Source organism: Triturus cristatus, chromosome 11 (assembly GCF_964204655.1).
Source record: "Triturus cristatus chromosome 11, aTriCri1.1, whole genome shotgun sequence".
Classification (NCBI taxonomy): Eukaryota; Metazoa; Chordata; class Amphibia; order Caudata; family Salamandridae; genus Triturus; species Triturus cristatus.
In genome coordinates, this window is record NC_140594.1 from 103,693,863 (window position 1) to 103,707,530 (window position 13,668).

Here is a 13,668-nt window from a genome sequence, read left to right on the forward strand (position 1 = left end):
AATTCGCGAGGATTCGTCGACCGGCGCCAAAGTTATTCAAAATAGAATGTTGCGGATTTCCTATGGAAACGTGGTCCTAACTATAACTACCTACTGGCGACCGCCAGTAGGTAATATATATATATATAGATAGATAGATATGTATATGTACATATTTTACAAAAAGCAGAAGAAATTCTAACAAATAAATTCCAAAACACTAACTATATTACAAAATAAATGAAATTTAAAGAAACATTTACAAAAAATATTATAAAAATGTAAAACAGATACAAATATGAACAAATACTATAAAATTTAAATTATAAACAAATATTTAAAAAGTATTAAACCAATATTAGTAAATACACTGGAGTCTGAAATAAGAAATACAGTATTCCCATTTCAGTTTATGCAGCAGTGGACAAATTGTAGCACTTCAAAGGGGTTAAATTTACTATTCCCACTCCAGTCTATGCAACAGTAGGGAAAGCGTTGGACTTCAGAGGGGTTACATTTACTATTGTAACTCCAGTCTGTGCAACAGTGGGGAAAGCGTTGGACTTCGGACGGGTTAAATTTAGTATTCCCACTTCAGCCTTTGCAACAGTAGTAAAAGTGTCGGACTTTACAGGGGTAAGATTTACAATTGCTACACCAGTCTGTGTGACAGTAGGGAAAGTGTTGGAATTTGGAGGGGTTACATTTACTATTCCCACTCCAGTCTAAGTAACAGTAGGAAAAACTTAGGACTTTAGAAGGGTAAGATTTACTATTTCCACTACAGTCTGTGCAACAGTAGGGAATGGATTGGATTTCAAAGTGGTAGGGTTTACTATTCCCACTCCTATCTAAGCAACATTAGGTAAACTACTTCACTTCAAACACATTACATACTTGAATAACCCTATTAATTTAGAAAAAAATCTAAAAATCTAAACATAAACTGTATTACTTAACATAAATATATATAAGAATTAAAAAAATAAACAATTATCCAATTTACAAAATCCATAAACAATGTAATAATTTTTGATAAAAAATAAGGCCTATTTAATTATTACTTAACTAACTTTTCACCCTATACCTTTACAAACCTAGCAACCTACACCTAAAATGTTATGAAAATAAATACATATAACACATTTTACATAAGATATAAAAATGTACATTATTAACAATTACATGTTAATTAATTATTACTTAGTTAACTTCCCACCCTGCAACCCTTTAAACCCAGCAGCTCACACCTAATCTATAACTAAAATATATAATTATTACACAGTGTACATAATTATGAATCAAATAAATATTTAATTATACATTAATAATTATATTTTGTATTATTGTATAAGTAACATTAAACTGTATATGCCTACAAACATAACAACCTGATACAAAATGTAACAAAAATAAATCAGTTTTACATATGTAATTTACAACAATAATATTCTTCGCAATATCACTTACCTGAAAAAACGATGTTCTTGACAATGATATTTCTGCATTACTACATTTACAACTCGATATTTTGTCCAGATACCCAAAAAATTAAACTTACATCAATGATATTTATATAAATGTCTAAATATGCACAAGACAGTGTCCGTGACAGACTTCCACCATATCCACATATGATGATTTGTCATCTAATGAATCTAAGGGGAAATATTTATGAGCAACCGTGACTATCCTAAACTCTTGCCCTACCCTCCCTTTTGGACCTAAGTTGGACATTTCAAACACTGCAGGCAGCAGCTGTTTTCACCTCACATTTTTCCAATGCATGTTACTTACTTAAAGCAATATCCACGTTGCTATCCTTTTGTTTCTATTTTTTCACTGAATCCTTGTTTCAGCTTTAGCGTTCTTAGGGGGTAAAAGAAACCAAAGAGAGTGCTCGGCAGGCAACTTCTTCCTGCCTTTCATTTCATCAAGCATTGTACTAAACGCAGCATATACATGGCAAGCTTCCCTGCATGGCCTCGACCAGGAGTTCGTAAAGACATTTTAGATGGAATAGTGCACAAAACCACTGTTGAATCATTGGTTGGACATTTCCCAGAAAAACCCATGTGGCTCTTAAAGCCGTCTTTTTAAGGATTCGATTCAAGAACTGTCTGCGGGTGCCCTATGGGACCTTAACCCCAGCAGGTCAGCATTTAAAACTAGCATTAAGAAATGTATTCGAACAAGGTCCCTACTTATTGACAAAGCTCACTTTGCCAAATGCAGACGCTTGGGCTACAATGAGTTCGTATGGTCGCCTATCCCCCGCCTCCTATCTATCCTGCACCTATCCCTTGCACCTAAAACTCAGTTTTATGGCTATCAGACTGGGCGAATGGCAATTTTTAAACGACATGCCCGCCTGGCGCCGTCTGTCAGCGGAAGTAATGTGCAGAGGGTGCGGCACAACTCCTGAAACCCTGGTCCACATAGTATGCCTCTGTCCCACTTTTATGTCACAACGTAGACGTAAATTGAAATCTGAGTGGAACAGGCTGGGAATCCAGACGTGTAGACAAGCAATTATTGCAGCATTAATGCCAGATAACACAGCTCTAAATATTGCTTTTACAATCTTTATACGACATGCATACCGCACCTTCAGATAGTAACAGGAATGGCTCGCCATTACGCTATATTTTAGGAGCTATTCCGTACCACACTGCAACCCTATTCATGCTGCTAAAATTGATCCTATTTGACTACACTGTATATTCTGCTGTTACTTTATGAAATATTGCACTGCATTTATTGCTGATTGTTAAGACCCAAAATCGAATGCATTTTAAATGTCACTGTCATTGTTGTTTGCACATTCTGCTTTTTTTATCATTCACTCATCAGTGAAGTTTTTAAAGTAATTTGAAGAATTTAATAATTATTGTCCCATGTATTGCTGCTGTAATTTTGAGGTGTTCTCTTAAGGATATTTTTATACACAAATAAAGCATTCTTTCTTCTACCTCACATTTTTCCAATGCATGTTACTTACTTAAAGCAATATCCCCGTTGCTATCCTTTCGTTTCTATTTTTTCACTGAATCCTTGTTTCAGCTTTGGCGTTCTTAGGGGGTAAAAGAAACCCAAAAGAGTGCTCGGAGGTAACTTCTTCCTGCCTTTCATTTCATCAAGCTTTGGACTAAGCGCAGCATATACCTGGCAAGCTTCCCTGCATGGGCTCGACCAGGAGTTCGTAAGGACATTCTAGATGGAATAGTGCACAAAACCACTATTGAATCATTTGGTGATTGTATTATTGATATAAAATGTTGCTATGCTTTGTGGCTCTTAGCTGAGAGAATAAACAACAACACGTGTAAGATTTATATTCCAGACTATGCTTATGAAAACAGGGGTGCACATGGTCTCAAACACTGGCACACTATCACGCGCTGCTGAGGTCGCCTTTGGGGGGAATCCACCATGTGAATGAGATATTCATCTCCCTGTATGTGCCAGGGGCTGTGTTTTGGGACTGGGTGATGCCTGATTGCCCTGGATATTGCTCATGGTGCTGGTAATTATTCCACATTGGTTATTGATCCTACAGGGTATTGATGACAATATCTGCATTGCGCTGGTATATACAGCTCAGATTGCTCTGCTGGTTCCATATTGTTCCTGTATGTTATGCACACATTCTCATGCCAGTGTCAATATTTCCTCACTAGGGAAAGTGAAGCTAGTGTTCATTGCTTTGAATGTGTAAAGTATACAATGCAATGCTAGGTTTTATATTGCAGAGACGAGCAATCCACATACAGGGCCATATGTACGAAATTTCCATTTTGCATTTTCTAAATAGTGAATCCCAAGAAATCACTATGTAGGAAATGGAATGTACAAAAATAGAAATTTCCTAATAGCGATTTTTACAAATAAGGAACCACTATTAAGCAATTGCTATTTAGTCATGCTAAACCATTCATTAGTAGGCCCAGGCCCAACTGTGCGAATGCTTTTGGTTTTCCAAATTTGCGATTTCTTAATAGGAAATCACAAATTAGGAAAGGCAAAACCAAAAGTGCCTATGAGCCTATGGCCTCCCCGATGCACCCCAAAATTAAGTGCTAGATATGTAAAATGCACAAATGCCCCAAGGGCATGTGCGCATTGCATGGCACTTTAAAAAATGCATTTTAGGTGCATTTTTTAAAATTAGATATGGTAACCATCGACTTAAAGTCGATGGTAATCACATTTCCTTAATGTCCATTTCACATTCAGTAAATGCTTTGTACATGTGCTAAGGAAATTGCAATTAGGAAATCCGTATTTGCGATTTCCTAGTTAGGGAATCAGAAAATGCGATTTCTTCTTGGTAGAATCACATTTTGCTATTCCCTATCTGCCTCTGTCCATATGGAAAGGCAATTAAACATTTCTTAATAGAACAAATTTGCCGTTCTGTCCCTTGCGAAATGCTAGATCCTTTCTTATATATATATACGGCCCTTAGTCCTGCTGGTTTCGACATTGCCCCGAGTTTGAAATTCACAGAGCACCATGCCAGTATCTATGTTGCGCCAGAATGTAAAGCACACACTGCCATCCTGTGTCCTTATTGTGCCCCAGAAGGTGATGTGCATATCTTATACAAATTCCATATCACCATTATGCCAGCCAGATTTATACAGTGTTAAAGCATGCAAAGCGTCACGGCACTGCCAAGTCCCACTGGAACCCCATCTTGTGTGTGATGTGTGTGATGTGTGCGTGAGTGTGGTGGGTGCGTGCACACATGTGTGGTGCACATGTGCGTGCTTTTGTATGTGTGTCATCACTGGGAACCGAGACTTCGACTCTATCGTCCAAAGTGTCGTCGAACTCGGCTGCTTGGTGGATACAATGTTACGTCATATAGTAGCAGCCAGTATAACCTGTATGATGTGTAAATCTAAGCACTATGAATAAGACATGTGGTGTCCTTGTGCATCCTCTCGGCTCACCGGGCCTCTGCTTTCCCTCCAGCGGGGGTCATCATCGTCGTCTGCCTGGAGATCATCAGCCAGGAGGCCAGAGCCAGCACCTTCATGATCATCAGCTCCCTCAACTGGTCGGGACTCTACATCATCGGCCTCCTCTTCCCTTACATGGCGGTAAGTCACGGGCGTACAGTTCCCAACTCACCTAAGCCCTCTTAGGGATTCGCATCTTTCTGTCAACTGCAGTTGGGGCAGAACCAGCAGGGCTCCAAGGCGCTGCTCCAACAACCTTGGGTCACATCACATCTGTAATGTGTGCACAGCATCTGTGATATGACCCATGATTGTGTTTGCGAGGTGCTGGACGTACAGATCCATCACAGTGCAAAAACAGCATTCGGCAGGGACCACAGAGACTTCCTGCCCATTAATAATGCTGATGCAGGATTCGGTTTGTTCATCCCTCTGAATGACTGCACATGCAGGGGTGGAGGCTGCGACGAACAGCAGGCCTCCAGCTCTGCATTTTCACGATGTCGGCTTTTTACTGATCCTGCCCCGTCCCTTAGACTAGGCATTCTGTGGATGGACCCGGCCGCCTCCTAGATAACCCTGGGCAAAGCGCTACGCTCGCGTAGTTTGCGAAGTTTGCACTACTTTGCACTACGCGAATTGCATGTAGTACAGTGCAAACACGCGTAGCGTAGTGCAGCGGTCATTTTTTGCTTGCTCGCGGTCGTCAACTTGACGTAGAGGACCGCAAGCAAGCAAAATGACATCCCGGTGAGACTTTTTACTCGTTCGCGATCAGCAACTTCAAGTTGCCGATCGCGAGCGTGGAAAATAAACCTCCCGGCGAGATTCTCAACGCGGGGAGGTCAGGTTTCTCATTGCGAGTGGTCGTGTATGCTCGCGATTGTTCGCGATGAGAAACTACCAGTCCGCTTGAGAAAGCTGCCGCTCGAGTAAAAATCTACTTGAGCAGCAGAAAACTACAGCTCGCACTGTGCAAGATGCTGTTTTCAATGATTGCACAGTGCCGTATGCTTGTCCGCACTGTGCAATCATTGAAAACGGCATCTTGCACAGTGCGAACAGGGTACTTGCAGTTCGCGAAGTGCTACATGTAGCTCGTGTAGTACGAAGTGCACTTTGCGTAGCTACGCGTAGCGCTACTTCGCGAACTACGCCCAGGGTTACTCCTGGACCACTGTCTGCTTCCCCAGTGCCTAGAGCGCATGTGCACCACGTGTAAGATTTAATTCAGGCGCGGCTTCCCTTTCACGCTGTCAGCCAGTGCTTTGCAACCGCAGATTTACACTACTGATATTTAGGATTACGATCTGGAAGTCGGAAGGAGTTGGCAGTGTCATGCCCCCTCCTCCAACGCGCCACAAAGTGCACGATGCTAGTCCAAAATACTTTTCCGATTTGCAATGTTCCTTGCGTATCAGCCTTTGTGCAGTCGCAAAAAAGCCTTTGACTTTGCAGATGGGAGGGAATGGGACCGCATAAATGTGTTGTACATCAGGTACTAAAATGTAAAACAAAGGACACGATTTAGGGTAATAACAAGATGAAGCAGTCTAAAAGGCACCCCCAGCATATTGCCCATTCATTCTCGTATCGACAGCTGCTCCCATGTGCCAGAAGAGGCCGTGTGGAGTGACAACAAAGTGTCATTTAAAGGGTGACAACGATTCTTGAGCTGTCCATGATTTCCATAAAGAAGTCTTTTACTATCGACATGTCGACTAGAATCGTGTGAATGCCATTCGCAGTGCGATGCCCATCGGCTGCATAGAGCTGAGCACATGCTTGGTGACGCTGAATTTCAATATACACTGCAGTCTGGCATCGACCCGGCCTCTTTGGGTCTTACCAGCAGCAGAGAGCAGCAGTCTTCACATCACGTGACATCTCATCTGAGTGGAGACTTTCCCTGGCAGGACAGCGGGTGTTCTTTGGACCAACCCTGCTTGAAAGACCATCTCTGGTTTTCCAATATATTCAATAAATCATGTAATGTGATGCAACTTTGTAATCACTGCCAAGTTTGTCAATTGAGGTAACTGAGGCAGAGGGACACAATCATGCAATTTGCTCAAGCGGGCAATCCAGGATTATATTGGAACATAAATGACACAACCTACCAATATAGCAGTGAAATGGCACAATGTGTGCGCATTCCGACTCTGAAATTCAAAATATGATCAAAGATTTCCGATCAGATAGCCTTAAAGTTTACTGGTTGAAAATTGTGACAATTTATTTACATTTTGCCATTATTGAACGGGGCTGCTCATCCAAAGTATATTTTAATTGCGGGGCGGACAATTAACAGCGATTAAAACCCCTGCTGGGGGCACGAATTACCATTAATACTCTGAGCAGGGGGCAATATTGCTGAGGTGTTTCAGCCAATCAGTTTGGGTGAATCATCCCACGCTGGGGCACGTCACAGACTGTGCGTCTTAATATCAAGGTCAGAGGGAAAGGCTCTGGAGATTGGACAGGTTTTGCCTTTGAAAGTCAGGGTGCATGATGATGGGATGGGCAATTAAGAGCTGTTAACGCCCGACAGCTTCCACGAAAGAAGGCTATTTGTTGGATTTGTTTGGAGTACTCAATGAAGAGTCATTTTAATAAAAGTACTCCAACAGTGTGAGTGGAATTCATTGATGTGCAGAAGGAGTGGAAGATTAAGATTCACCAATGTTATGCATTGGTTGCATAATAAGTGGGACTTATAAATAACATATTTACAGTGCTTCTCCTACTATATATAATAACAAAATAAAAAAATGATGCCTACCTGTCAGTTGGAATAATCATGGCCAGAAATAAATAAAGGTAACTTATCTGTTTAAGCTGATATACATGTGTGCCAGGATAAATCAACCTATGGGGCAGGGATATGAGGTAATGAACCCAGGAAATTAATAATAACAGCACAACTTTAAGTGTATGACAATAATTCTGGGAGCATTACAATGGGTTATTAGAGCTGCAGGCTTGGGTCTAGACTTCCTAAGTGATACCTTACACTTAAAAATGGCCTGTATTTGGAAAAGGCTTGGCTGCAAGAAGATCCAACCTTAAATTGTCGACTAACTAAGGAACTGGTGTATTACTTTGGCTACAATTCAATCACTGAACTCCCTAAAGAAGCTGTTTTGAACACAGGCGTGGATCGTTGTGCTAGCTGCCCATGGAGTTTTCACAATGTAGCCGTTGGTGATTTGGTTGCAGGGCAGAGTGTGTTACCTCTGCATCTTTGTTGTTCTTGTGAGGAGAGGGGATGTGTAGCATCTAGGCCCTATCTTTGCACTGCTCACCCTGCTAGAATGGTGATAAGTGTCTGGAGTGGTAGGTGTGGCATGCTGTCCGTGAGCCCTTTGGGGAGTGGATGCTGAGCAGACAAGTCCTTGATCCTGGTGGAGCGTCCCAGGGGCGTTCCCGCATCATACAAGCGTCTTCACTTCGGAGCCTACTTCGCACTAACTGAATGTGGAAATATCCACCATACACTAGCAAGGACCCTGCATTGAAACAGAGAGCCCCACCTCAGAGCTAGGGTGAGCTCCTCTCTGCGGATCCTAATTATAACCCAACCGCCTCCCCTGGAGGATCGGGGACCCTGGATAGAGAGGCGCCGTCACATTTGAGCGTCTATTTGCCCAAGTAGGCGGAGAGGAGTTGAGGACAACCAGCAGATATGATTAATCAGACACTGCAATGTCAGTGTCCGCTCTGGGGTAGAGATCTCAAGACTGCTGTGATGTTTCGCTGAGCATCCGCGGCCAAGGGACCTCTATACAATGTAAAACTTGCCTACGTTGGTGAAGGAAAATAAGTATAACTTGACTATTGTCACAGGTTCAAATCCCGACCACGTCCACTCAGCCTTTCATGCTTCTGAGGTAGATACAATATGTACCATTGAGTTGGGTAACAATAAACACCTGTTATTCAGCACCAGCTTACCCTTCTGGGTGAATGTGTCCTTTACAAATACACGTTATATCTTGGCACACCCATTTCTGAAGAAAGATAACCAAGTTTAATAGTATGTTTTCACAATGTTTGTGTTTAGCCTTTTAATTTGTGTGTGACATTGACTAGCCTTCCTAAAAAGAGTAATCTGACCTATTTCATTAATGCTTAGTTTACCAATTGGTATACCCGGAAGTTTGCAACAAGGCCTGTTGGTTTACTATGTATTATTTCCTATTATATCAACATGAATTGGATGTAGTTAGCATTCGTATTTTATGTATCTTTAATGAGATTTTTCAATGAAATAATAATTTTTGGTGATGATGATGATGATAGCCTGATTTACAGGAGTCTGGAAAGAAGCTTCGGTAAAAATACCGTGGATTCATGCCCAACCTGCTGCTTTGCCGCCAGCTGAACGTCTTCTGGCGCTACAACAAGCCATCCCACCATGGTTTGTATTTTTTCCCTCAGACACAGTAGTCAATCAACTGCTCAATCTAGGGTGATTGGTCCAGCGGCACGTCTGAGGGCTGCCTCTGAAACACTGCCATAGAAATGTTTCAAGATGCTAAGCGGAAAATCTGCAGCGGACGCTCTAAATCAGGCCGCCGGGACACTCTCACAAACGAGACGTATATACCATCTACCTTATTACAAGTGCTATAGGATATAATGGATTTGTAATAAGGTGGGCAGGATATATGCCAAACTCTAAATCATGAACTGAGGGTTTAATTCACAAAGGTAACTTACACTTTTGAATACGTTTCCAATTTTGAATAAGTTTGCTAGTTTTCGGTATCCACAATCTTGAGGTGTAAGTTGAAAGAAGTGTAAACATACTCAAAAGTGCGGATTGTGAATGGTAATCAGGGTCTTTTGAGTAAGATTTCACTTTTGACTAAGTTTACTACTTTTCAGTATTCACAAACTGCACTTTTGTAGTAACTTGCACTTAAGTCCAGCACTATACATTGCCAACCACTGGCACTGCAACCTCCATTGTTATCTATGGGAAGGTTTTGCAGTACCAGTGGTTGGCCATGTGTTCTGTTGGGCTTACAATTATTTATTTTTTTAATAGTAACTTACACTTGGAGTTTGTGAATACCAAAAAGTAGTAAACTTGCTCAAAAGTGTAAACATACTCAAAAGTGTAACTTACATTTGTGCATCAGGACATAAGGGCCAAATCATGACATTGGCGCAGTTGCGCCAGCTATCCGCCTGCGCGGCTGTGCCAAAGACACACAGATAACGCCTGCCTGATTACGAGTTTTTCTTGTGCAGGTGGATGGTCTTTTTGACGTTCCCAAGGCTGTGCTAGAAAACTGGCCCCGGAAACTGAACGGCAAATATGTTCCAGCATGGCATGGAAGGTGAAGTTCATGTCGTTCTGGAACTGGGGGTGCAAGCAGATAGGGGGCATATGTTGTGCCCCCCTGAATGCATCCCCATGGCGGGAGTTATGGGGGCCCTGTAGGGCCTCCTTTGTTTCCCCACCACTAACCTTTTCATGGCAGACTCATACCCATGAAAAGGCTGGCGGTGGAGAAACGCGTAATATGCGGAGTGGGACTGTGCCAGTTCTGCTCAGCATGTTACATTGAGTCTCCCCCACACCATCGCCAGGGAACCGTGGTTCATTGGTGCAGCTGACCGTCCATCACCTTAACATCTCAGAGTGTTGTAATCTGAGGGATGGTGGACCTCAAGTGGTGCGCCACCACGAGTGCAGCAGTCGAAAGACCACCGCACTCGTAATCGGGCCCTTAGTCTTTATCTTTGGAATTTGGGCCTGAATATTTAGTCGTTTTTCCTGCTTATGTAGGCAAGACAGGTCAAATGTCTATTTCCCTGCATGCATTTCTCCTCTGTCGCAGACAGTAATTAGTTTTCCCTTGAAAGGTCCAATATTACCCAAATTCACATCCAGATTCACAGTATTCATTTGCGTTTAAACCATCAGAAATCACTATATTAAAATGTTGGAAATGGGAACCTAGACAATTTGAAGGCTCCCTACTAAAATCATAACCTTTAAAGTCTACATGTAATGTCATGACATGCCATTCCTTACCATGACATAGTGATACAATATTTTAATGTGATATATGTTGAAGCTGTGCTGAGATGTGATGTGTCGAGTCATTTTACATTGTGTTTTTGTGCTAATTTACATTATATTTGTAAACTTCAATTTAGCAGCCATGTTTGGCTGGAAAGAAGGCCTGTTGACTCTTCTGAATTGCTTCTCCCCCTTCTCTTTCTTCTTCAGAGGAGCTTTGGCCAATTGTGCTTCGTTGTATTCCTGGGCTGCATCTTCGCCGCTGGGATTTTTATCTTCCTGTTTCTACCTGAGACGAAGGGAAAATCGATCACAGAAATCACAGAAGAATTTAGCAAGATACGGTGTGGACAGATATGCTTCAGGGGCACCAAAGAGGCCATCGAGCCCGAACACATCACCTGCACCAAGTTCTGAGTCATCTGGACGCATACATATGCACCAGGATCTTTGGCACATGAGATGTACCAGGCTGATCCGTGGCCCTGATCTTGACGCAGAAGGACCAGCTACTTTGAAACAGACCTAAAGACCCCTGCAATTCCACAGTTTGCCAATATGACTTCTACTATGCATTGATGCCCAACTTTGTTTTTTGAAAGCACATGGTGGCTCCTAAGAAAAGCTTGGCCACTGCATTTACTAATTATTTTTTTTTACAACTCAAGCCCTAATGACTTATACATATACCACTTCATGCTGATATTCCAGCAGTTCTCCTCTTAGTATGGTGGTAGAGATGTGATCCAGGCTTGAGACAGATGGGGCATGGTGCAACTCTTGTAGACAGTGGAATAATATTGCAAAGTCCTTGGGACCATCTTAATACCAAAGGGCCACTGATCTTTACTTGAAATGAGATGTCTCTTCAGTTTAGTCTGAAAGCTCAAATACCTGACTTTGCGTATACATCTTCTGATGATTAAACATTGATGATGGCTTTTCTGTATGAATGTAGAAAAGCCACACGGATCCTTCATTTGCATATGGTCAGCCACAGGTGGCTAGTGTTTGACCATTTTTTTGACCACATATTTGACTGGGGTCTGTTCCAGGTCTTACCCACAGCATAATCTGCACATATGTCCAGTTAGACATTCCAAACTGAGTGCCGCTATAACTTTCCGGAGTCACTAGTAAATGACCAGGTTGTTTTTAGGCTATTGTGTAATAGAACTGCTTTTATGTGAAAATATGTGGAATGCCCAATGAACCGTCACCCAGGCCATGATATTATCTAGGTTGGACTATTGTAATATCCTATACCTTGGGACTGATAAGACCATGATCAGACATCTTCAGGTGGTCCAAAACTCTGCCGCCAGGCTCATCTTCTGGCATCCCAAACAGTCTTCTGCATCTGGTCTTCTCCATGATCTACACTGGCTCACAGTAGACAACACATTAACTTTAAGGCACTTTGCTTTATGCAAAAAATAAACTAAAACGCCTGACCATGGTTCCTGCAAAAACAAGTCATCCCCTACCATCCCCCATGTTCTCTGCGCTCCAGTAACCTATCCCTTTTCACAGTGCCCGGAGCTAGAGGCACCTAGATGGGTGGCCGCTCCTGCTCTTTTTTGGGCATGAACTGTGGAATCCTCTCCCTGAATCTCCTAGAGGCTGCACCTCCTTGTCTACCTTTCACAAGGAGCTAAAAATCTGGTTATTTTAGGTCACATTCAAGGCTGTTGAACCTGTTCCTAAGCGCTGGGAAACCGTCTGGGTAGCTATGCACTATACAAGAACTCAACCATAATAATGGAGATCAGCAAAACCATGTACATTGACATAAGCTTTAAAACCCCTGTGTGCTTCAGCCTTGTCCTGATGTGTTTGCCAAAGTTAATATCCACAGTACAATGTATTACAGCACAGTGCAAGGCATGTCACTGATCAAACGAAACATTACATATTATCACACCTCTACCACACCTCAGAAAACAGCAGTATCACTTAAGTGAGGAATGTATGACTTGGAAGGAGTAAATACCTTCCCATCCACCCATCTTGATGTGTGTCGTTCCGGTGTTGGAAGTCAATGAGTGGTGATATGAGTGGTGGTGGTGTGTGGCTACTGGGTCTATTATGTGGCAGATGTTTTGTTCCCTCGTGCAGAAGGTGTTCTTAAATCTTGTGTTGAAGTGTTGCAGCTCCGTGATTTTCTACTTTGTGCCTCATTACGACTATCTCATCATTAGGTGCAGTTATACACAAAAATTAAATACCAACCCCAGGCAGCATTTACTAGGTGCAAATTACCCCTCATTCCGAGTTCCACACCCAGAACTTGAGGGCAACCACTGTAATGCCACATTTTCCCCTGTTCTAAGCTGCAAAACTCAGAATAAAGTGGTCCATCTTACACAAATGTTGTTAAGTTTTTTTAGTGAGATTTATTCAGAGAAAAACTTTCGGGTGCAGAATCAGCAAACCAGTTTTATTCCAGATTTGGGCTCAAACACCTGTTTGCGCCCAAACTTGCATTTTCGCGACACTCCTAGTGAGAGTCTAAGTGACTTCTTGCAAATGCAGGTCCTCTAAGATTCCTGCTCTGTTTCTTTCTGAGCTTTTGGTCACTTTGAGATGTTTTCCTGCTCCACGACCTATGGTTGTTTCAGCTTCTCTGTCATTTTCTCTTCTATGGTGCTGCACTTCCCTGCAACCTTCGTAACATCACATTGG

The 13,668-nt window shown here is 42.2% G+C and overlaps 1 protein-coding gene across 3 annotated transcripts in view; it reads left to right on the forward strand.

Moving 5' to 3' along the window:
• Positions 1–13,354, forward strand: part of LOC146783420 (solute carrier family 2, facilitated glucose transporter member 11-like) — a 617,692-nt gene extending 604,338 nt beyond the window's left edge. For all 3 annotated transcript variants that reach the window (XM_085636133.1, XM_085636132.1, XM_085636134.1), the window contains 2 exons: positions 4,960–5,087; positions 11,194–13,354. In XM_085636133.1, the coding sequence (XP_085492259.1) occupies positions 4,960–5,087; positions 11,194–11,400 (335 nt within the window). In that variant the 3' untranslated portion in view covers positions 11,401–13,354. The remainder of the gene's footprint in view (positions 1–4,959; positions 5,088–11,193) is intronic.
• The last annotated feature ends 314 nt before the right edge of the window (positions 13,355–13,668 follow it).